Source organism: Octopus bimaculoides, chromosome 11 (assembly GCF_046866305.1).
Source record: "Octopus bimaculoides isolate indiv1 chromosome 11, ASM4686630v1, whole genome shotgun sequence".
NCBI lineage: Eukaryota > Metazoa > Mollusca > Cephalopoda > Octopoda > Octopodidae > Octopus > Octopus bimaculoides.
Window position 1 is genome coordinate 53,034,228 of NC_142938.1, and position 22,494 is coordinate 53,056,721.

Below are 22,494 nucleotides of genomic sequence, written 5' to 3' on the forward strand. Positions count from 1 at the left end.
TGAGTATGGTAGATGCCTGACACCAGGTATTCGTTTGGTTGCACGTTTCTGAACAGTTTCCAGGAGACTGATGATGCAAACTCCAAGTGTGGACGTACCATAGTCACAGATTTAAATAAATAGCTGGGGAACTGCTGACAAAGGTCTTGCTGAGTGATACTAAGACGCCCTTGGCCTTCTTGACAATCTTAGAGATATGGTTTGTCCAACACAGATCATTGTTTACAATAATACCCAGATCACCTTCACTAACAGACTTCTTAAGATTGGTTGTTGAGGGTGTATGTAAATGCTGGGTTTTCCTCCCAAAGTGCATAGTGACGCACTTGTCCGCAGATAGCTTGAGTTGCCAGTCAGTAATCCATTGCAGCATTGTGTCCAGGTCTGATTGCAGTGCAGGAAAGATCTGTTCTTTTTATCTCAAGATACAGTTTGATGTGATCTGCACATTTCAACACTGGAGCATTCTTCAGTTGGCATCTATGTCATAAACATATGCAACAAACAGTAGGGGTCCAAGAACAGGTCAACTCATCTATCTATCTATCTATCTATCTATCTACTCAACTACCTACCTACCCACCTTCATACCGACCGACAAACAAACATATAAACGTTTGTGAGAAAGAGAGAAAATTACCTTTTCTAACGATTCAAAAACTTGTTCATGATCGCTGCACAGCATTAAAAAAATCTTGAACATTTCCTGGTCAGTGTCTATTTACAGTTAGTAAGTATGATGAAAATTATTTCTGAACTTACATTTGACCCTCTTAAACGATTGACTGAAAGTATTCTGGAGTATTTCTAATCTATTTGGCGATGTTTCGTTCTATAATTTAATAAGTGGAACTACTGAAATCAGCAAAAATTAGTATAAATTGAAAGTAAAATAATGCTCAGTAGTTAGTTAGTACTCAGGGCTTTACTATTGAAGATGCCGATAGCAGAGCCCTAAGAACCAGCGAAAACATCAGAGGGTACCATTATGTTTCCAACAAAAAACTGCGTGCGCGCACACATCAACCCCATCCTCCCTATTTTATAGCTATCCGTTGCATGCACTGGTATGGACATGTCCATTGTATTTCATACAAATTTTTCAGAACGTTAATGATTGTTTCCAACAAAGTGACAAAGCCAGAAATTTGGGATAAAGAATCATTCGATTAAACTCATTAATTCGCTGCTATTTAGGTTACATCCAGCAAGCGATTGATATTGGAGTATTTTAATTAATAAATTATGTAATTGTCGGTGAGTGGAAGTATGTACTTCATGCCTGGGCAACCTTTTATTTGAAGCAAGCTACATAGGAGAGACTTAGTTCATTGTTAGGCGGGCCACACCGCTAAAAACATTCATGGTACAGGTTGCCTATGACTGGTCTACTTCTCAGTGTTTAGCAATGTTAATGAATTTATGTATTCCAGAAAGTTAAGGTGAAGGCTTGAGAATAAGGTGTGTGTGTTGTTCAACTAGATTTCCTTACAACGAACACAAGCGAGTTATTGAATGGTTAATCAATTAAATAATTTTAAACAAAAACTTTGAAAATGCATATCTCTGAAATTTCATAGGAGGAAAATGCTTTATTAAGAAACCAAATTAGATGATGGTGAACTCTAAGCTGCAGTTAGGCTGAACTTAGTTACCTGTCAATTACCTGTTGTTGGTGATTCGGTGGCGATAAGTAATTTTAATTGCTAGTTTTGCTTGACGACTACTGTTTATAGAAATACTGCAAAGTGTATGTTCTACTTCTTTTAAATTATCATTTTATGACTTTGTTGGAGAATTATGAGGAAAGGGACGAGGGTATTGTTATCCACTAACTACAAAAGACTAGATCTGAAGCGTTGAAAGAGAATGAATTCCAAAGACATTGAAAGCTCAGATGTAGGTATTAAACAAGTCCAGTGATTTTAGTTTACCTCCCAGTAACTTGAAGTCACGTTCTTCATTCCAAATTACCCACCTCAGATTCCTTTATTGGAAAATGAAAGTATTATTATTATTATTATTGTTGTTGTTGTTGTTATTGTTATTATTATAATACAAGGCGGCAAGTTGTCAAAATCGTTAGCACGCCGGGCGAAATGCTTAGCAGTATTTCGTCTGCCGTTACGTTCTGAGTTCAAATTCCGCCGAGGTCAACTTTGCCTTTCATCCTTTCGGAGTCGATAAATTAAGTACCAGTTGAGTACTGGGTCGATGTAATCGACTATCCCCCTCCCCCAAATTTCAGGCCTTGTGCCTATAATAGAAAGGATTATTATTATTATTACTATTATCATTATTATTATTATTATTATTATTATTATTATTATTATTATAACATTTTTCTTTCTGCAACTTCCATTGAGGTCGACTTTGTCATTCATCCTTCGGGTTTGATAAAATATATACCTGTTGAATACTGGAATCGATTTTATCGACTGGCCCCCTCCTTCAAAATTTCAGGGCGTACCTACATATGTGTACCCGCCCCCGCGACTTATTTTCCTCATAACTTCCAGAAAAATACATATTTTTTAATTAAATTTTATTATAAAGGTACCTCAGATGGTATAGACTCCGATTATATTGGAATTTGTTGTGAAAAAAGTTTTTCCGAGGATGTGAAGTGAAGTTTCGGGGAATTCATACGAGTTGGCATTGTTTCCTCATAACTTTCAGAAAAAAGAAAGTGTATTTTTCATAAAATTTTCTACAAATACTTTTCAGGGTGTGTAAAATACGATTATATCGGAATTTGATGTTTAAAGAAAAATAATCACCACCTACACATACATACTGACGCACATCACAATTTTTTTTTCTTTTTTCCATATTAATTGTAATCTACATATTCTGAAAGATATTTACATAAAATTTCATTTAAAAAAATAAAAATTACCTATTTTTCTGAAAGTAATGAGTAAAGAAAACCGTCTCGTATGAATTTTCCGAAATTTCTCACCCCACTCTCGGAAAATCTTTTTCGCCACATATTTAGATATAATCAGAATCTACACCGTCCGAAGTATATTTTAAGAAAATTTCATTAAAAAGATATCCATTTTTCTGGAAGTTATGAGGCAACAAATTCAGTGGGGTGCACACATGTGGAGGTATACTAATTTCAGGCCTTGTATATCTAGTACAAAGAAAAAAATTACCAATAAACGTATTTTCATATATAAATACATTTCGTTCACTTTCAAAGTGTCTTACCAAAGTTTTATATTTTAAAAAATTGCAGATGCAGAATCTCTGATGTTCAAAGCGATTTTGTAAACGCATCGTGAAAATGTTGGGGTAGGGGGTGTAGTAGTTTGTCGTCTGTGGCTAAAATAGTTGAATGATATAATCTTGCAAGAGTAATCTCCCTTTAGTAAGATTCTCGGAAGATTATATTTCATGAGAAGTAATTCTAATTCAAGAAGCTTCGCGTTTCTCTTGGAAGTTTCTGGAATGTCTAGCGTTCCATTAATAAAAAGTTTCTTGCCCTACTCTTTGCTTCTTTGGCAGCGGGAATACCACCTCAGTATTTTATAAAGGAATAGTAGAGTTTAAGAGCGACGACACTCTAGGAGAAACTCTGGGATTCGATTGGAACCAGCTAACCAACCTGTTTCATAAAACTTTCAGGTCGGGGTATTTGGATAAGTACCAAAGATCCCTGACTTGGCAGTGCATTACCCGTTCGAGATAAATTGTCTAGACACGGCATTCCAGTGTCACTGATATGCCCAAGGTCTGGGCATGATGAGGAAACCGTCCTGCACGCCTTTGTACAGCGTCCGGAGATTTCCAGTGTGATGGCACTCCGCCGCTTACGACGTCGAGGGTTCCAGTTGATCCGATCAACGGAACAGCCTGCTCGTGAAATTAACGTGCAAGTGGCTGAGCACTCCACAGACACGTGTACCCTTAACGTAGTTCTCGGGGATATTCAGCGTGACAAAGTGTGACAAGGCTGACCCTTTGAATTACAGGCACAACAGAAACAGGAAGTAAGAGTGAGAGAAAGTTGTGGTGGAAGAGTACAGCAGGGTTCACCACCATCCCTTGCCGGAGCCTCGTGGAGCTTTTAGGTGTTTTTGCTCAATAAACACTCAAAACGCCCTGTCTGGGAATCGAAACCGCGAGTCCGCTGCCCTAACCACTGGGCCATTGCGCCTCCACTTGGAAGTTTCCACTTCTGATAATTTACGTCGAACACGTGTTGTCGCATCTGAGAAGAGTACGGCTATCAGCTGAGTCTGTGATAAAGAATGTACCGCCAGCCAGACTTTCAAAGGAAGGTGAGGCATGTTTTCTTTGTACAGTCGCCGTTATGAAGGAGTGTACATGGAGGACGGGGATGAAAGGAGTCGCGATAGGAACCTTTATCTCCGGCCCATGCTTGCTGTATTTCTTCAGATATCATATGAGGAGCAAGATAGGGCTGGAGGGAAGACATCTGTCGCGAGGCATATAGGAGAAAAGATGAAAGGATGTTGTGAAGAAGTTGGGAGTGACTGTCCCTACTTAATCACATGGCAGAAGGGTGCAGTTTCTGGCCTTCTGGATCACAGTCCGTGTTTTAAAATTTTTACGCTTAGTTTAGAATAGGGGCAGCTGATGAAGGAAATGTTCTCTATGTGGCCTGTCCGTTTTCCTGTGTGTTTTCTGTGCTTTGTTTATATTCTTGTTTTTCAGTTTGTCCACGTTTTTTAAGTCATCAAATAAGCTCACCAAGCATCTTCAGATGTTTTGTAATGTCCTGTTTTGTCCTTTCTATGTTCGAATGTAAATATTCATAATAAAGAATCATCGATTAGACTCAGAGCCATTCACGTCGTTGCTATGTCTACCTATTTCTCTGTGCCACGTTACTAAAAACCACTATTTAGCTGTTATTTCTACATTTCTGAACTTTCTTGCATTGATTATTTTATTCCGTTAGTTTCTACATTTTGATTATGTTTCATCGACAACCCGTGAATGAAATATATTTTATGTAATAGGTCAAACTAAAGGGAAATAAAAAAATAAAATATTCTAATAGGTTTAAAACAACTTGCTGCGAACGAATATGAAGAAAAAAAACGCGCGCTCGCGAACGGGAGGGAGAGGCCTCGGAACATTCACTTCCTGAATGTTCCGAGACGCCTCATCGGAGCCAAGAAACAAAAGAAAAATAATGTAATAGATGTAAAACGACTTGCTCTGAACAAATATGAAAAAAAAAAATGCTCTCCCGCGAAAAACGGGGTGGGGAGAGGACTCGGAACATTCACATCATCACATATTTAAATGTTGCAGTGAAACAACCATTTCTGTATGTGTGTGATGTGTGATGATGTGAATGTTCCGAGCCCTCTCCCCACCCCACCCCACCCCGTTCGCGAGCGCGCATTTTTTCCTTCATATTCGTTCCCAGCAAGTTGTTTTACATCTATTTGACTATTTAAAAAAAAAATTTTGTCACCGGGTTAAACACTATAATTCAGAGGCCATGGAATGACCATAAAGATAGCCAAATTTCAATTAACAATTCAACAGCACTTTTCTGGGTAATTTTTCAGATTAACACCCACACAATTACCTAACTCTAACACCATAAACCTAACCCTAACCCCTAACCGCAACCCTAAACCCTAACCCTAACCCCCTAACCCTGACCCTAACCCCCCCCCCCCCCCCCCCGTAGCCCTAACACTAACCCTAAAACCCTAACCCTGACCCTAAAACCCTAACCCTAACACCCTAGTGAAAATCGTGTGGGTGTTAATCTGAAAAATTAATCTTTTCTCATGGTAAAACAATAGTTTTTCTGTGACAGCAGTTAGATTTGCCAGATGCCTCGGCTAAGCAAAATAATGTCTTAGCCACTTGACTCTTCTATTTTACCAATAGCTAGAATAGATATGACAGACCACCAACGAATTCTATTGTTGGAGAAGCGAGTTGGTGAAAACGCAGTGACAGTGACCATTAGAGACAGAGGGAGAAAAAAGGTTATAAGACACAACATCCCTCGACTCTATCTTTTACTAGCTCAATTTCTTTTCTCTTCCAACATCTTTCTATCTTTATCTGTGGGTTACTACTACGAGAACATGTACACACATACAGGCCGAAATTAACTTTTCTTTTTACCTTGCATGCTTCTCCATTTACTAGTTATACATATCAACCTGTTGTGGTTCTGGGTATATAGAATGTAACTGTAAATAAATAACCTTTTCTAACCTAAACATTAACCCCTACATCTTGACTCGCAAAATTCGGATCTTGTGAATTTTCTGAAGTCCTCTCCCCTCCCACTTAGAAAAGATTTTCCCCACAAATGTCTTTAGAATTGTAATGTATGCCGTTGGAAAGGCATTTCTATAAAATTTCATTGAAAAAAAAATCCATTTTCCTAAAAGTTACAAGGGAGAAGCTTGGATCTTGTGAATTTTCTGAAGTACTCTCCCCACCCGCCCGTTGCTTTGCGCGCATTTTTTTTCATTTTCGTTTCCTACACATTGTTTTACACCCATTCCAGTATATTTTTTGGATTTTCATTTCTGGGTCAAGATGTAAACATTAACCTTTCCATTTTCTTACTTTCCTGTTTGCAATGTTTGCATTTTTATTATCATTACATTCATTTCTTTCCGATTTTGTTGTTACTTCTATTTATAACTTTAGTTTCTTTTACATTTTATTTCCACATTTTTACATCTTAAAATACTTGCTAAATATGAGAATAACTCCCTGGTCCCCTTTCTCTCTCTCTCTTCGATTTCAACATATTTTTGTGATGTTCTGGGATACATCATCATTCATAATTTTCATAGGGTCGTTTGTGATTTCGTTTCTTTCAACATCAGCCGTTCACTGCCAAGTTGACCAAACCAGGGTTGATTAAGTTCTCGTCTGCAGGCATGGCTGTGTGATAAGAAGCTTGCTTCCCAACCACATGGTTCCGGGTTCAGCTCCACTGCGTGGCACCTTGGGCAAGTGTCTAACTAAGGCCTTGTGTGTGGGTTTGGTAGATGAAAACTGAATAAAGCCCATTGTATATATGCACACACATGCACATATACACACATATAAATATATACAGTGGGGGGGGGGGGGAAATAAATATTTGTACATGTCAAAATTCTTTATTTATTTAATTTCTAATGAACATAAATGGGATATACCAATACTATATTTGCATACACATGCATAAACTAAGAATATGCAAAAGAAACTAATAAATTATAGTAACTAATGAATTTATATACAAATATAGATATTTAGGGGTGAAAAAGTATTCGTACAGAACATAAATAATTGATAATTCTGATTTAATACTTTGTAGCATAACCATTATTCACTTCCACTTCAACCAATCTCTTGTAGTTCTTAATCAATGACTCACATGTTTCTTTAGGAATTTTTTCCCATTCTTCTTGACAAATTTTCTTCAAATCTGGAATACACATTGGGGCTCTTGAATGAGTTTTAATTTTCAAATAACGCCACAAATTTTCAATGGGGTTCAAGTCAGGTGACTGGCTTGGCCATTCTAATAATTTTATATTATGATTGACAATCCATTTTTGGTAGACTTCGCCGTGTGCTTAGAGGTCGTTATCCTGTTGTAAAACCCACCCTTCACAAAGCTGGAGCTTTTCTACAGAGTCCCATAAATTATTGTTCAAAATATTTTGGTACATCTCTGCATTCATTCTACCATCTATCACATGTAAATTATCAGTGCCATTTGCAGAGAAACACCCTACACAATGATGTTGTCACCTCCAAACTTTACAGTAGGAATTGTTTTTTGGCGAATAGGTGGTACCATCATTCCTCCAAACATGGCTACGTGAATTTCATCCAAACAATTCAATTTTCGACTCGCCTGTCAAAAGAACATTTTCCCAGAATGTATCAGATTTATCTTTATGTTCATAAACAAATTTTAAATGGGTATCTCTATGCTTTTAGTCAACAGTGGAGTTTTTCTAGGAGAGCATGATTTCAGTTCATTCCTATGAAGTCCATTGCTGATTTTTCATAGTGTAACACTAGTCCCTGAAGCTAACAAATCTTCTTGCAACTCCTTTTTGGTGATCATTGCGTTTTTTTCGATACTTCACTTCATTTTTCTTAAAGATCTAGGGGAAATCTTGCGTGGTGCACCGGATCTTATTCTATTTTCGACAGTTCCTGATTTTTTATATCTTTGAATAAATGAAGATATGGTAGAAAATGGAATACAAAGGGTCTCTGATATTTTCCTGTGAGAGGGAGTATAGCAGGAGCTGAGTGTTGGTAATGAATGTTCTGCACGGTGTTCAAGACATAACTGTCCATTCATAATACAGTTTCTGATGCCTTGTTTTCTCGGAGAAAGTAGTTCTTTCTGTCTCTGGCACTGAAATTACTAAGCAAGACAAGTTTGTCTTTAGGTAATATTTTAGAAAGAACAACTTTCAGTTGCTGATAAAATTGGTTCTTAATGTCATCATCAATGTTAAGACTTGGTGCACAGCCTTGATTTTTGGTGCAGTTATAATTCATACTGTCATGTGACCTAACATGCTGACATAATGTATAAATGTTATCCATGCTGTCACGACACAGTCACTATCCGTAATTGTTGACGCAACTATATTTCATATACTCATATGACTCTCACTTTGTGACCAGTTTCAACCAACTAAACTGCATCTCAACTGATGGCAGTTTGAGCCATACTCTTTCTGTAAAAAGATGCAAATTTTTAAACTGCAGTGAGAGTGAGACAAATACAGTATAGTCTCATGTCCATCTACCTCACACAAAGTTTGAAAATCATGCAACTTTGAAACTGATGAAGAAAATATAAATAAATCTTTGTAAAAACTTTAGATATATTTTCAGCCTTTCTTTACTAAAGCTTCTTTGAATGTAATAAAAGGAAAAACCAAAATTTAAAGAGCATATATCAGGAATTAAATTAAAGCAGATTAATTTGTTTTTAATTTTTATAATGAAATCTCTAAGCTTAAATGAAAAAGCTTTAACAATATCCATCTTGCCTGTTGTTGAATAGAACTACACATTCTAAATGATTTCAATATGTCTAAGTCACATAAAGACACTAAATTTTATCTGGTAGTAATGAAAGTGTTCATTGTTTTGACTTTATCTTTGTACTATCAGAAAATTAAGCAATAATATCTCTAATAGGAAAATGTGCAGGATGTATACATCTTGTAGAAATATTGTTTGATGAATTAAACAGTATTATTAATTTAATCCTTTTAATTATTTTGCTATTCTCTTTTGAACATTGAGAAAGACACTCTCAGCCAGTGGTTCTCAACTGGGGTCCATATAAGACTTTGTTAAAGTTTATTCTTCTACAATACATGAGATATTTTAACAATTTTTTAATACAATCCCTAATAATTTCTAATTATAAAAATATAATAGGATTTTTTTTTTAACATTGGGGTTCAGTAGAGTTAAATAGGCAAAAAATGGTTGAGAACCACTGATCTATACCAAAATATCAGAATGTATTATTTAAAAAAAATTAATTATAATTTTGGCTTTATTATTTACTTCCTTTAGATTTTGTTCTGAAAAATATTTCTAAAAGAAAACTGGTCAGAATCAACAAAACTAAATGGTGAAGGAACCATAATACAGTGCTGCCGATGAGCTTAGGAGGGAAAACAGGGTATGTGGCATGTGCATGATGCAAGTTGTAGTCGATAGATGATGATAATGATGATATATTGTGCATGTGTAAGAAGTATAAGGCTTCTCAAATTTTATTTGGAATGATTTTAACATTTGATGATGCTCTGAGCTCTCTATGGATAACAGGTCAAGCAAACGTTCCCGTGCTGAGAACAGATCATGAGTAATGTCCAGTACAGTCTCCCCTTTCACTGCAGGTATGAAGTAGTCATCTGCACTGGTAGATGTTGAAATGCAACCCAAAGAAAAGATAATTTCTTATTTCTTTATTGCCCACAAGGGGCTAAACATAGAGGGGACAGACAAGGGAATTAAGTCGATTACATTGACTCCAGTGCATAACTGGTTCTTTATTTATCGACCCCGAAAGGATGAAAGGCAAAGTCAACCTCGGCGGAATTTGAACTCAGAATGTAACGGCAGGCGAAATACCGCTAAGCATTTTGTCCAGCGCGCTAACATTTCTGCCAGCTCGCTTGCCAAAGAAAAGATTTCTTTTAGTATCCTAAGAAAATGCTGGTACCTTGTGAGTTTACCTTACAATGGGAAAAGTATCGAAGAACTTGAAAAGCCACAGACTATTCTGCTCTCGCTAAGAAATAATGTTTACAATTTCATGACTTCTATAAAAACAACACTAAAGTTTCAGTAGTCTAGACCACTTAACTATAAATAGATTCCATTGAATGGAATGGTTTACTAATGTAAACCGTCAGGTGTACAGTGAAATTTATGAATTGTGGTTTGAAGGCACATAAATAAAATTGTTCTTACCTCGACTTACAATCCGGTACTGCCGGCAGATTGATCAATTCTTCATTTGCATTGTCACGACCTCTCTATCTTCACGACTAGCCTCTGTCACTGCTCACGTCCCCAGGAAAAACAAACGTGGGAAAAAAACTTTGCTTCTCATTTGCTGACTTGATGTCATTTCTTGTCGCTTCCAGTCTTCCACCATATGCCCCATCTAATCTAAATATCACTGCTCCCCTGTTCTATCTCATTATCATCCATCCACCTGGGGGGATGACGTTCCCTTAGAGATCTCCATAGGGTCTTGGGGCCGCCTTCTCCCTTCCCTTCGTCATTGGAAGAGCTAATCACTCTTCAATATCTAGGATGTGACAGTATTCCATCCACTGATACATTATTTGAAGTATTGATTGCGGTCACCTTTCCTTTTTCCCACTCTGGGGGCTTCACTCACTCTTCACACCAACCTGCACAGATGTAATGCATTCCACTTCTCGCTGCTGCAGCGCCATACTTGGGTGTCTCCACTTGTATTGGAATATGGTCCTGTGTGGGACCAACTATTTGGCTTGCTCTACTCTGGGTGACATGTTATACCAGGAGACTGCTTCCATAGGGGAGATTCATCCCCTCTCAGCTATGGCTTTAATTGTACGGGGGTGTCATTCCATAATCCCATTTCCACCTGGCCTGTATGCAGCTCTGAAAAAGTGTCTTGTGCTCCATCTTCTAAGCATCTCTCTCAGCTGCTCTGAGCAAAAAAACTGCACTGGTATCCATCAATAGTTCGTCTATAGGCCCCCTTTCCAAAAACACTGCATTCAGCACCTATGTAACCTCAGCAGCAGCCTCCACCCTGATTTCTCTCCATATAGCCATTCACCCTGGTTCACAGTCAACCATTGAAAGGTACACCTTTCCCCGATAGTGTGTCACATCAATGGCCAGCCTCTTCCATTCTTCCTCTACCTGAATCTTGCCTGGTTCGTGTGTGTTCAGGGCAGGATCAATCAATTAGCACTTGTTACAGTTCCCCACTATCCTCCAAATGCTTTCCCTGGTGACATCAGGGTCAACCACCCTAGCCAAAAAAACATTATCCTGTCAATCCTTATATGGTACATACTGTGCAGCCTTATTGGTTCTGTGCCTTCCAGCCAACAAACCACTGCCACCTCACCCAGAACACCCTCTGTTTCCAACCAATTCTTTTTCACTCTGGTTAGAATGTCCACCTTATTCTTTTACGAGAGCACAAACACCACATGTAGTTCCAGGGCGAACTCAGCAGCTAGCTCCCTCAGGATTCCCAGATGATGCTTGATCACCATTTCCATGGCCCCTTTCATGCAAATTCTCTTCCGGTTGGTGATTACTGACTCCACCCGCCCTAGCACTGTGGCAGAATCAGTCAGGATCTCAACGGTCACAGTCCCCATCTCAATGTTAGGTTGATGCCCTTCAACACAGTATCCAGTTCGGCTACATTGATGTCGTAATCCTCCTTTCTAAGCCATGCTGCATCTTCCACCTTGACACCTATTTCCAGCATGACTCCCAATGCTATGCTGCTTGCATCACACCACATGATCCCTTTCTTTGTATCAGGCACGTACCAGCCACCTCTCACCGGATCCTCTGCTCGCACTCTCTCCAGGACCTCTTGCATCATCACCATCATCTTCTCTTCCACTTTATCATCCCAGTTCTCCCCTTCTGCTCACCTTTTCAGATGGTTACATGCTGTTCAGAGCTGTCCTGTGACAGGGTAATGGCCCACCAACTTCCCACACATTGAGAATAGCTCTCACTTATTCGTATTCTGTTTCAAATCTGGGATCTTGTTTCCTCTGCGATCTTGTTTCCACTTTGTCTCTTTTGAGCCCAAGCCCCAGCGTTGTACCTCTTTCTATACTCTTAGGCAGTTTTACTGTCAGCCTGAACCTCCTCAGATGGTCTGCGATTTCCTCTGCTGGTACCACATTTTCATCTATTAATATATCATCAGTATATGAGCTGGTAGCCTGCTCCACTTTGGCCTCTTTGCCCAAAACTATCTTGAGGACCTTCGCCATGATCTTTGGCACTGAACTCAACCCAAAACCTAGTAGAGTCAGGCAGTATGTTCTGCCCCTGTACCTCCCAGTTGGTACTTCCACAACTTCTCTGATACATGGAGCTGCAGATAGGCCAACTTGAGGTAGACGGTCATAGTTATTCCCCTCATTCACCTCCACTCATGAAGGCTTTCTCCACATACATACATGCGCTGCCTCGCCACCTATATGATAGGACTTCTCTGAAGTCTAGTACCGTTTGAACCTTATTTTTTGTCAGCTGAACCACAGCCATCACTGGCAGCACACTCCTGTCGTTTCTTCACTCCATGGCATCAGAATGCCCTCCTCTATCCATCTGTTCACCTCTGTCTTAAACTCAAACCTGGCTTCTCCTTTCAGGGTATGCTCATTGCAGCTCTCCTGTTTCTCCATACGGAAGGTTCTCCTTTCAAGAACTACTCCACTGTCCATCTTTTGCCATTAAACTCAGCACGGAAGTCCTTGTCCTCAACAGAAAACTCTCTCTGGGCCAGTAATTTATCACTCTTACGGTCTTCTTCCTCCGCTTCACACTCGCAGCGTACAGCACACCAGTCACCAAATTCTATTCCTGCCCCGCCAACCGTCACACCTCCCAATAGTGTGATCACGCCCGTTCCGACTACTACATTGACGCCGTCCACTATCTCATCAGCTAAAAGCCAGCTTTACCATCCATTCCATCGCTGCTCCAGTAAAGCCCTGTCAGGCCCACAAATCTCCTAAATTTTCTCACATAATTATGTATCTGTTCACCAGTCCATCTAACCTTCCTGAGCTTGCTGTAGGCTTTAAAAGTCCTCTCCGTGTACACATCTTTCAGTCACTGTTCAATTTTTTCAGCTTTCTCTTGGTCTGCCTCAGTCATCTCCAGGTAGAGATTTGATGCATTGCCTTCTAAATACAATGGCATAAGACTTGCCGCGTCTTTTATTCCCTGCAGCTTCACCACTAACCTCACCATCTTTATCCAGGCCACCCATTCACCTTCCCTGGTGAACGGTCTCAACATATCATTTCCAATTCTGATTTTTGTGGCCATTACAAATGAAGAACAAGAACAACAAAAAATTATGAATTATCTACTTCTCAGACATATCCTCACAGTTGGCATGTAACAACGTGCCGAAATAACTTGTGGTTTGAAGGTACATATATATAAAATTGCTCTTACCTCGACTTGCAACTGGGTAGCGCCAGCAGATTTATCAATCCTTCACTTGTGTTGTCACGAAATCTCTATCTTCACAACTAGCCTCTGTTACTGCTTACATCCCTGGTAAAAAAACAAATGCAGGGAAAAACTTTTCTTCTCACTCACTCACATGACATCATCTCTCGTTGCTTTCAGTCTTCCTTCCACCATATGAATGTCACATTAACTTGTTGTACCCAGTTCAATCTTCTCCTTGGTGTACATCTTAATAAAAACCCCAACCCTAACAACACCTCCCCCCATCATCAAATTTTATAAACATGGTTTAAGAATATATTCAAATGATTGAGAGCGAGGGATGCACTTCACACTTATAGCCCACACAAACTAGATATTATCATTATTACATGAACTTTTATATGTGGTCGCTTGGCCTGTTAGAAATAGCAGCTAAATCTCCCTCAAGTCTTGAATAGTGAGGTCAAATGGGATAATGTAGTCTCTCATATTCAAAATGATGGGGATGATCAGACGTGGAATGTTTGTGAACATAGGTCTGCTCCATCTAATTGATTTGAAGCTAAATGTTTGGTTATGTTGATATCGGTTTAAAAGATTCTTCCTCATAATGTTTAATTGTTTTATGAAAAGTAATTTTCTCGTCAAGTCCTTTTCAGCATTTGTGTACTTAATTTTCTTGAATTAGTTTCAATTTGAAAGCTACTCTTTCAGTAATAGTTCACATTTCATTTAGTTTTAATGCTTATAATGTTTTCTTTGTTTAAAAGATTTGACAAATTGAAATGCAATGAAACATTTTGGATACAATCTTTCTTGTGTGCTTCTACTAAAGGAAAGGGACAGTCTAAACAAAAATGACATGATATGAGAAGAATCTCAAAGAATTATCTAAATAAAATCTATGGAAAAAATAATAATAATGAAAATTTCCACAATTAATTCTTTTCTTTGTTGAATGAAACTAATCCTAGAAGCAAAATATTTTTTATTTGATGTAGCTGTAAAATATAATAAGTTATTATTTTTGGTATTATATATGAAATAGTCTTCATTATTTGAAGATTGGTAAACAGTTTTGGTTATGATATTATTTTGTTAATTATTTTTCCTTTCTTTTTTTTTTCACAGAATAAAATTTTTTATTTATTTGATCCCAAATTGCTGGATGACATCAACACTTGTAACTTTGTTGGGAAAATCACACTGGAAAGTTTAGGAAGCCATTTTAAAGTGAGGCCATTATGTTTATCTGATTATGAAAAGGGTAAGCTTTTGATAATTTTATTTCACATCAAAATAGACACCTGTTGTATAAAATTGATAATGCTTTAGATAAGTCATTTTAAGTTTCATTTCTTAATTAATATTTTAGTGACAGAGGAATTAGATTCCTGGTAAACAGGCACCAAACTTGTTTTTCCCTTAAAAGCATAATTTCACATAAGACAATACCTACAACTTGAAATGGTATTTTCATTCCATACAAAATTATTATTGTATGAAATCCAAGAGTACTAATATGATGTATTGTTATAAACCAAGCTCTTATTTTACTTTCTTATTTAGAGCATATTTACATCAGAAATATTTTTGTCATTTCTTCAGTATTTATCATTGAACTGGGAATGGTTTGGATTGATTGTAGAATTCTTTCTCTCCTGAATATATATTGTGGTTGCCATTGTTGAAAGAGTTAATGTATTTGAAGTGAGAGGGTCCAAATTAGTTTTTATTCCAATACAGGCTTTATTCTGTTCTCTCATGCAAGACATTTCCCACTGCTGTAATATATCTAATGGGAAGATATTCTAGAATGAAACAATTCAGTTGTTTATCACTGAAAGAAGAGAACAATTGATAAGCTGTAACTTGGCTTATAATCTTAAATTAAAATCTTACAAATGTCTAATGAGCAGCAGCTGCACTAAAATGAAAAGTTCTTAGGGATACATTATGATATAGCCATTGAAATAGTTTCTTTTCTTTTGTTCATTATGGAATGAATATATAAATATTTCAGCTAAAGATAAAAATATTTATAAATTTCTAAGTCAGCAAGCTGGCTGAATCATTACCACACCTGAAAAAGTGCATAGCAGCATTTCTTCCAACTTTTCGTTCTGAGTTTAAATACTGCCGGGGTCAACTTTGCCTTTCATCCTTTAAACATTTATAAATTTCTATTTTAGATTCAAACTCTCTCTCTCTCTCTCTCTCAAAACAATCAGCTAGAGCAATCTCATAAAGCCATTGTTTCACCTTTAATCCAACAGAGCATGGCTACAGATATACTTCAACAAATCTTTTTAATCTATAAAATAATGAAAAATATAGACATTAATACATTAAACCCCAGTGTTTAGTTGTCATGAAACGTTTCATGATTATTGTCATTTAATGTCCATTGTCCATGCTGGCATGGGTGGGACGGTTTGATTAGGCTGGCACACAGGAAGGCTGCACCAAACTCCAGTCTGATTTGGCATGGTTTTCTACAGCTGGATGCCCTTCCTAACAATAACCACTCTGAAAGTGTAATGGGTGCTTTTATGTGCCATTTGCATGGCATGCTTTTACATGCCAAAAAGCACAAGTGTCAATTTGCATGACACCAGTATCTGCCACAACTGCAATTTTACTCAGTTTAATGGGTCTTCTTCTCAAGCATGAAATAATGCCAAAAGTCTCCATGAGGCCCAACACTTGAAAGGTGTTCTTTACTTGCTGTCAGCACAGGTGCACTTGGCTTGACAGGTCATCTCAAGCACTGCACATCGCCAAAGGTCTTGGTCACTAGTCATTGCTTCTGTGAGGCTCAAAGTTTGAAGATCATGCTTCACCTTGTTCCGTGTCTTCCTGGGTCTACTTTTACCACAGGGTCCCTCAATGGTTAGAGATCAGCACTTCTTGACACAGCTGTCCTCATCCATGCACATCACATCACAATACCAGCACAGTCATCTCTCTTGCACTCTACACCTAATGCTTCTTATGCCTAACATTTCTTGCAAGATGCTTACATCCTGTCGAACATGCACGCTGATATTGCACATGTACTTGGCTGTCACAGCCCATGTTTCACTGTCATGCAGCATAGCTGTTTGCACACAGGCATCAAACAATCTGCTTTTCATTCTGAGAGAGAGGCTCTTTATTGCAGCTGGGATTGGAGCTCTCTGAACTTTACCCATCCTAATCTTATTCTCACAGCCATGATCTCGGAGCATCCACCTCCACTACTAACTTACTCTCCTAGATAATGGAAGCTATCTACTACCTCTAGCTTGCCTCTCTGGCAGTTGATAGAGTCTATTTTCTGCCCATTTTCAGCATTTATTGTACCTGTGCATCTGCCACGTACAAAAGCTAGTTTCCCTGTTAACCTTCCTCTGATATTACTGCACCTTTTATGTGTCCAAAGCTTACACTGGGTGCATCTTATGGAGTTTCTACCTCCAGTTTTTCTACAGATCGAGCAGGGTCATCTACCCAAAGGGATTTGTGATTTGTCTGCCTACTAAGTCTTTGGTTTTTGCTAGGTTAATTCTAAGGTCCTTTGATTCTAGACCTTGCTTCCATACCTGGAATTTCTATAGTTCAGGTTCAGGTATTATGTTTAAAAATCCAAAATACTAAGAAATAGAATAAAAATCATTGGTTGTTTTGGGGAAGGGGTGTTTACCTCATAATACTTTAAAATGTAAGGAAAGGAATTAATGGAAATTTTCTTTAAGATTCTTTTCCATGAATATTGTTTTGTGATTATCATTTAGTGGTATGATAACATAAAGCAGTAGAACCTGTGAAACCATTTCTCTTTTCATTTCAGCTTTCAAACTGAATTTAATTTTGTCTTCTCTCTTATTTCAGTTTCAATTTGGATTCACTTTTAGTCTTATTTTAAAGGTAAAACAAACCATAATATGCATGCATTTAGTCTTTCAAGCTTTCTCTCAACCAATATCTTTTGAATTTGTAGGCTCCTTCTTTTCCTTCTTTGTTGTCCCTTGCGCTGCAGCAACCTGAAGCCTTGTTTGAGACAAAAATCATTAAGAAAATGGTACATGAATAATAATCTCATTGAATTTTTAGCTCAAAGATGGAACCAACAAACTAGTTTACTATGTTTCAAAGTTGAGAATGATGAGTCGGCCATTGAACACTTACATTCCATCTACTAAAATTGTTCTGATTGTTGAAATCTATTCCATATATTCTTGAAATCTATTCCATATATTTATAGGTGATTGCATTGTGGTGTCATCAGTGCAGATGTAGGGTTTTACATTCACAAGTTTTGATAAGTACAGGAGTGTGTCAAGTATTGTACCTTGTGGGATTGTGCATTGATGGCTGACAGATCAGTGAATGGACTCAAAAGGGTGACTTCGATCAATCTCATGTCAAAATAACTTTGTTACCTTTTAAGTTCATTGTAGCACAGAATCTCTTGTATGAGATTCCTTTGATGTCCTGGATTTGTCACATATCTTCACCCATATCTTCCTGACCCATATCTTAGTTCCACATCTGAGAAAACCTGCTGTGCTGTGCTTTAATTGGATATCAAATTGCTTTCAAGGATTGAATTGGTTTTTCAGCTGATAGGCTTGCAATTGGTTATTGACTGTTGATTCCATTACGTCGCTAATAATAATTAGTACAAGACTATTGAAGGCAAAGGAACATCATTTCTGTGACTGTTTTACATTGGTCTGAAAATGTGCTGCAAGTAAAGTATCATGCAAGGGGCTAGTTAATTCCTCACAACTTTCCTCCGAGAATTTCATCAGAACTGATTGCTTTGTCAGGTTTAATTTCCTATATTGGTAATATTTTTGCTTTGAGATCTGGTGGGAGTAGTAGAGGTGGTCTAACATGTCCAGAAGTAAAAATAAATTGTAGAGCTATAGTTTGGTATACATAGGTTGGTGTGTGTGTTAGTTTATTTGATATACTGTTGTGTGTTAATAAACATAGAAAATATCCAGTAAAGTAGAATATAGGCTAATCACCTGCATAATTAACCAGGTTATTCAGGAAGGCGTAATACTTGATACATTATTGTTAGCAGCTACTAGGGTAAGTGAGATGCCTAAGATAGAAGCAATTATAGAGGCATCAAACTCCTGGACCAGGTAATGAAAATTATGGAGAGAGTTGTAGCCCAATTAATTAGGAGCAAAATTAAGCTAGATGAAATTCAGTTTGACTTTGCCCCAGGTAGAAGCACTATGGATGCTATTGTCATAATCAGGCAACTGTAAGAGAAATACCTAGCTAAGAATAAACCATTATACTTGGCATTTGTTGATCTAGAGAAAGCCTTTGGTAGATACCCTGCTGTGTGATATGGTGGGCTCTGAGAAGACTAGTGGTAAACAAGTGGCTTGTGAAAGCTGTACAGGCTATGTACAAAGATTCTGTCAGTAAGGTGAGAGTTAACCATGAATACAATAAAGAATTTGGTGTACAGGTAGGCATTCATCAAGATTCTATCCTCAGTCCCCTCCTGTTCATCATTGTCCTCCAGACAATAACAGAAGAATTCAAAACCAGGAGCCCCTGAGAACTCTTATATATTGAGGATGTTGCCCTTATAGCAGATTCTGTATCAGAGCTAGAAAAGAAATTCCAGGTGTGAAAGCAAAACCTGAAATCTAAGGGCCTTTAGGTTAACTCAGCAATGACTAAGGCCTTAATAAGCAAGAAAATAAACAGTACCCTACTCACTTCAGATAAGTGACCCTGCTCCCTGTGACTTTTTTCTGATCCTCTGAATGAAAAAAGTTCTTAAAGGAAACTGTTTTGCAGATGCGGAAGAGGTGAAGGAAAAAAAAAAAAAAAACGACAGAGGCATTAAAAGGCATCATTTTGCAGCAGTTCCAGGATTGCTTCAAATGAAAAATACTTTGAGGGCAATAAAAGTGTAAACATGTAAATGCAAGTGAATAAAATAATATTGCAAATTTCCAGTTTCTTTTGGGTATCCCCTCGTATTCAGAGACAAATTAAGCATAAGAGAAATGTATTGTGCACGAGAAAAGACTGCGCTGATTTGGTCATGTGATGTGGATGGTTACCAACAACTCCATAAAGAAGTGCCGGTCTCTCGAAGTGAATGGAACATGTGGAAGAGGGAGACTCAGAAAGATAGGGGACAAAGTATTGAAGGACGACCTCCAGATACTGAACCTCTCAGTCGAGATGACAGAGGACCGAGATACCTGGCAGCTTGCTTGTACTCAAGAGAACCTCTTCTACAGCAGAAGTGTTAAGGCCACATCCCCTGGTGAAGAGAATTGACCTGCACGAGTTCAGTGCTAGTGCTGCATAAGAATACTCAAGCAGTGCCACCTTAGAAGCACCCAGCACACACTGTAAAGTGCTTGGCATTACAAAGGGCATCCAGCTGTAGAAATCGAGCCATATCAGACTAGAACTTTATGCAGCTCTCTAGTTTACCTGCTCTTGTCAAACTTTCTGGCCCATGCCAACTTGGAAAACACATTAAAGGAAGAAGAGGAGGTGGAGATATCTGTGTGTTTCATGTGTATGCAAGTTTATATGCTTTGTATTTATGAGTGATAATGGTAGTCTCTTATTTCTTTGAGTTATTAAAATAAGACATGAAGAATCATTAAATTGTGATTTGACTCATACTATCCCCAAAATAAGTAAAGTGACTGGACTAAAATGTCACACACACACACACACACACACACACACACATGTAGTCTGTTTAAAAAACATACAAACTATAAAATAAATAGATAAATAAATATATAATTAAAAGTTTAACTACTGACATATTTCACAGAATCCACACCGTATATGAACATATGTATACATACATACAGACATGCGGACACATATTCTTTCTCACACACTCACAGAATTCACTCCGCATTCACACAGACTCTCTCTCATTCATATCCTTATAAAAATACATACAAAGAAGCTTTAAACCAAGAGACAGACCTGAAGGAGACCTGGAGTAGGGAGGGCATGTTATTGATGCTGTCATAAATGGTGTTAAAACAATTTTAACAAACCTAGCTGATTGATTGATTGATTTTGATTCTTTTAACAATCAGATACACTCAGTTAGGTAACCCAGCTAGGGTTGATCAAGTTTCAGCTTAAGTCCAGTTATCTCCACTCCACCTATGGCTCACCTGATCCACAGCCACCTTGAAGCAAGCCTTTCTGTCTCCGTAGTCAACTTGATGGTCTTCTACCTATTGTCCCCTGTTGATGCTCTTCATGTTGTAGGCTCTGTGGAGAGACTCGCCTGTGAACTCTCTGCATCCCTCCTTCACAGAGTTACATTTTACTTGGCACCCGTTGTTTTGACATAACTTCTCCAGCTCAACATATTTTGATCTCTTTTCTCTTTTATCTTCTCATTTTGGTTTTCTCAGGGAGTGGTGAGTTCTCATGTTTGACCTTTTATGCTGTCGAGGCAGCAGTTTCTGGCAACCTAGCTACATTCCCGGGTAGACTTTCAATTCTTAGTCTTGTGCCATTGCCTGTAAACTTAGTAGTTTGAGGGGAAATCCTGGCAATTGGTATCATATTCACATCAGCTTTGACAAAAGCAATAGTTTTCTTCATTGGGTACTGGATCTGGTCTTGGTACTGAGTTTTTTGACAACAGTTGAGGATGTACTCCAGAGACCTTCTCCTTATTATGCACAGAGTGAAATCTGATAAATCCACCTTTACCCGGCAGAACAAGTTGGATGGACTCACTAGAATGATGTAGTCTACTTAAATCAATAATTCTTATTTCTTTACTGCCCACACGGGGCTACACACAGAGGGGACAAACAAGGACAGACAAATGGATTAAGTCGGTTATATCGACCCCAGTACGTAACTAGTACTTATTTAATCGACCCCGAAAGGATGAAAGGCAAAGTCGACCTCGGCGGAATTTGAACTCAGAACGTAGTGGCAGACGAAATACCACTAAGCATTTCGCCTGGCATGCTAACGTTTCTGCCAGCTCGCCACCTTAGATCAATAATTAAATCAATAATCAATAATCCTGTCTAGTGGGGCTCTACTCTTTAAAGCTCAGACTATGACATTTTGCATGCCAACACTGGTGTCTCATCCTAACTCTCTTGCTTGCTTACTCCTCAATTAATACTCACACTTCATTGCAGATCAGTAATCACCTGTTCTTTTCTTACAACTTGTCACAGTGAGGTGTAGTGTTGCTACCCAGGTCAGCCTTTCCACATGGTACTACATCCACCAGCAATCTATGCTTTAGATGTGATTCTCTTCATCTGTTTTTCATTTCCATTTTGTCCTGACTTCAGTATCAACCCAACAGACTTCTACATTGCAGAACTCTTAACATTGCAGTACTTTTCCAACATGGATAACTACAAATTCTTTTTTCAGGTTACTGATGGGGAAATTTGAGTTATTATTCTGCTCAGTCCTTGTCATTTCTATAAGAATCTGCTGACCTCCTCCACAAAGCCCCCAATTGTCATTATCTGAACCTCATATACTAATGGTGACCAAAGAATCCATGAATCTGGGAGGATGTCATGTTTGTAAATCCAAGTCTTAAGCATGCCTAGTTAAGCTTCCAGTTTTTGACTATGGATGCTGTACCTTTCAGGCTACCATCAAACACCTTTCACAGACTCTTCTCTGGTTTCTTGGTGGTACTATCTGTATGATACCAATCAAGATGAACTTGCTGCTAACCCTGCTTTCTTCATAACAAGGAAT

General features: G+C 38.1%; 1 protein-coding gene across 1 annotated transcript in view; it reads left to right on the forward strand.

Moving 5' to 3' along the window:
- LOC106873919 (glucosamine 6-phosphate N-acetyltransferase) overlaps nucleotides 1–22,494 on the forward strand; it is a 49,029-nt gene that overhangs the window by 15,336 nt on the left and 11,199 nt on the right. The window contains exon 2 of the mRNA XM_089360017.1: nucleotides 14,866–15,001. Within this exon, the coding sequence (XP_089216143.1) occupies nucleotides 14,866–15,001 (136 nt within the window). The remainder of the gene's footprint in view (nucleotides 1–14,865; nucleotides 15,002–22,494) is intronic.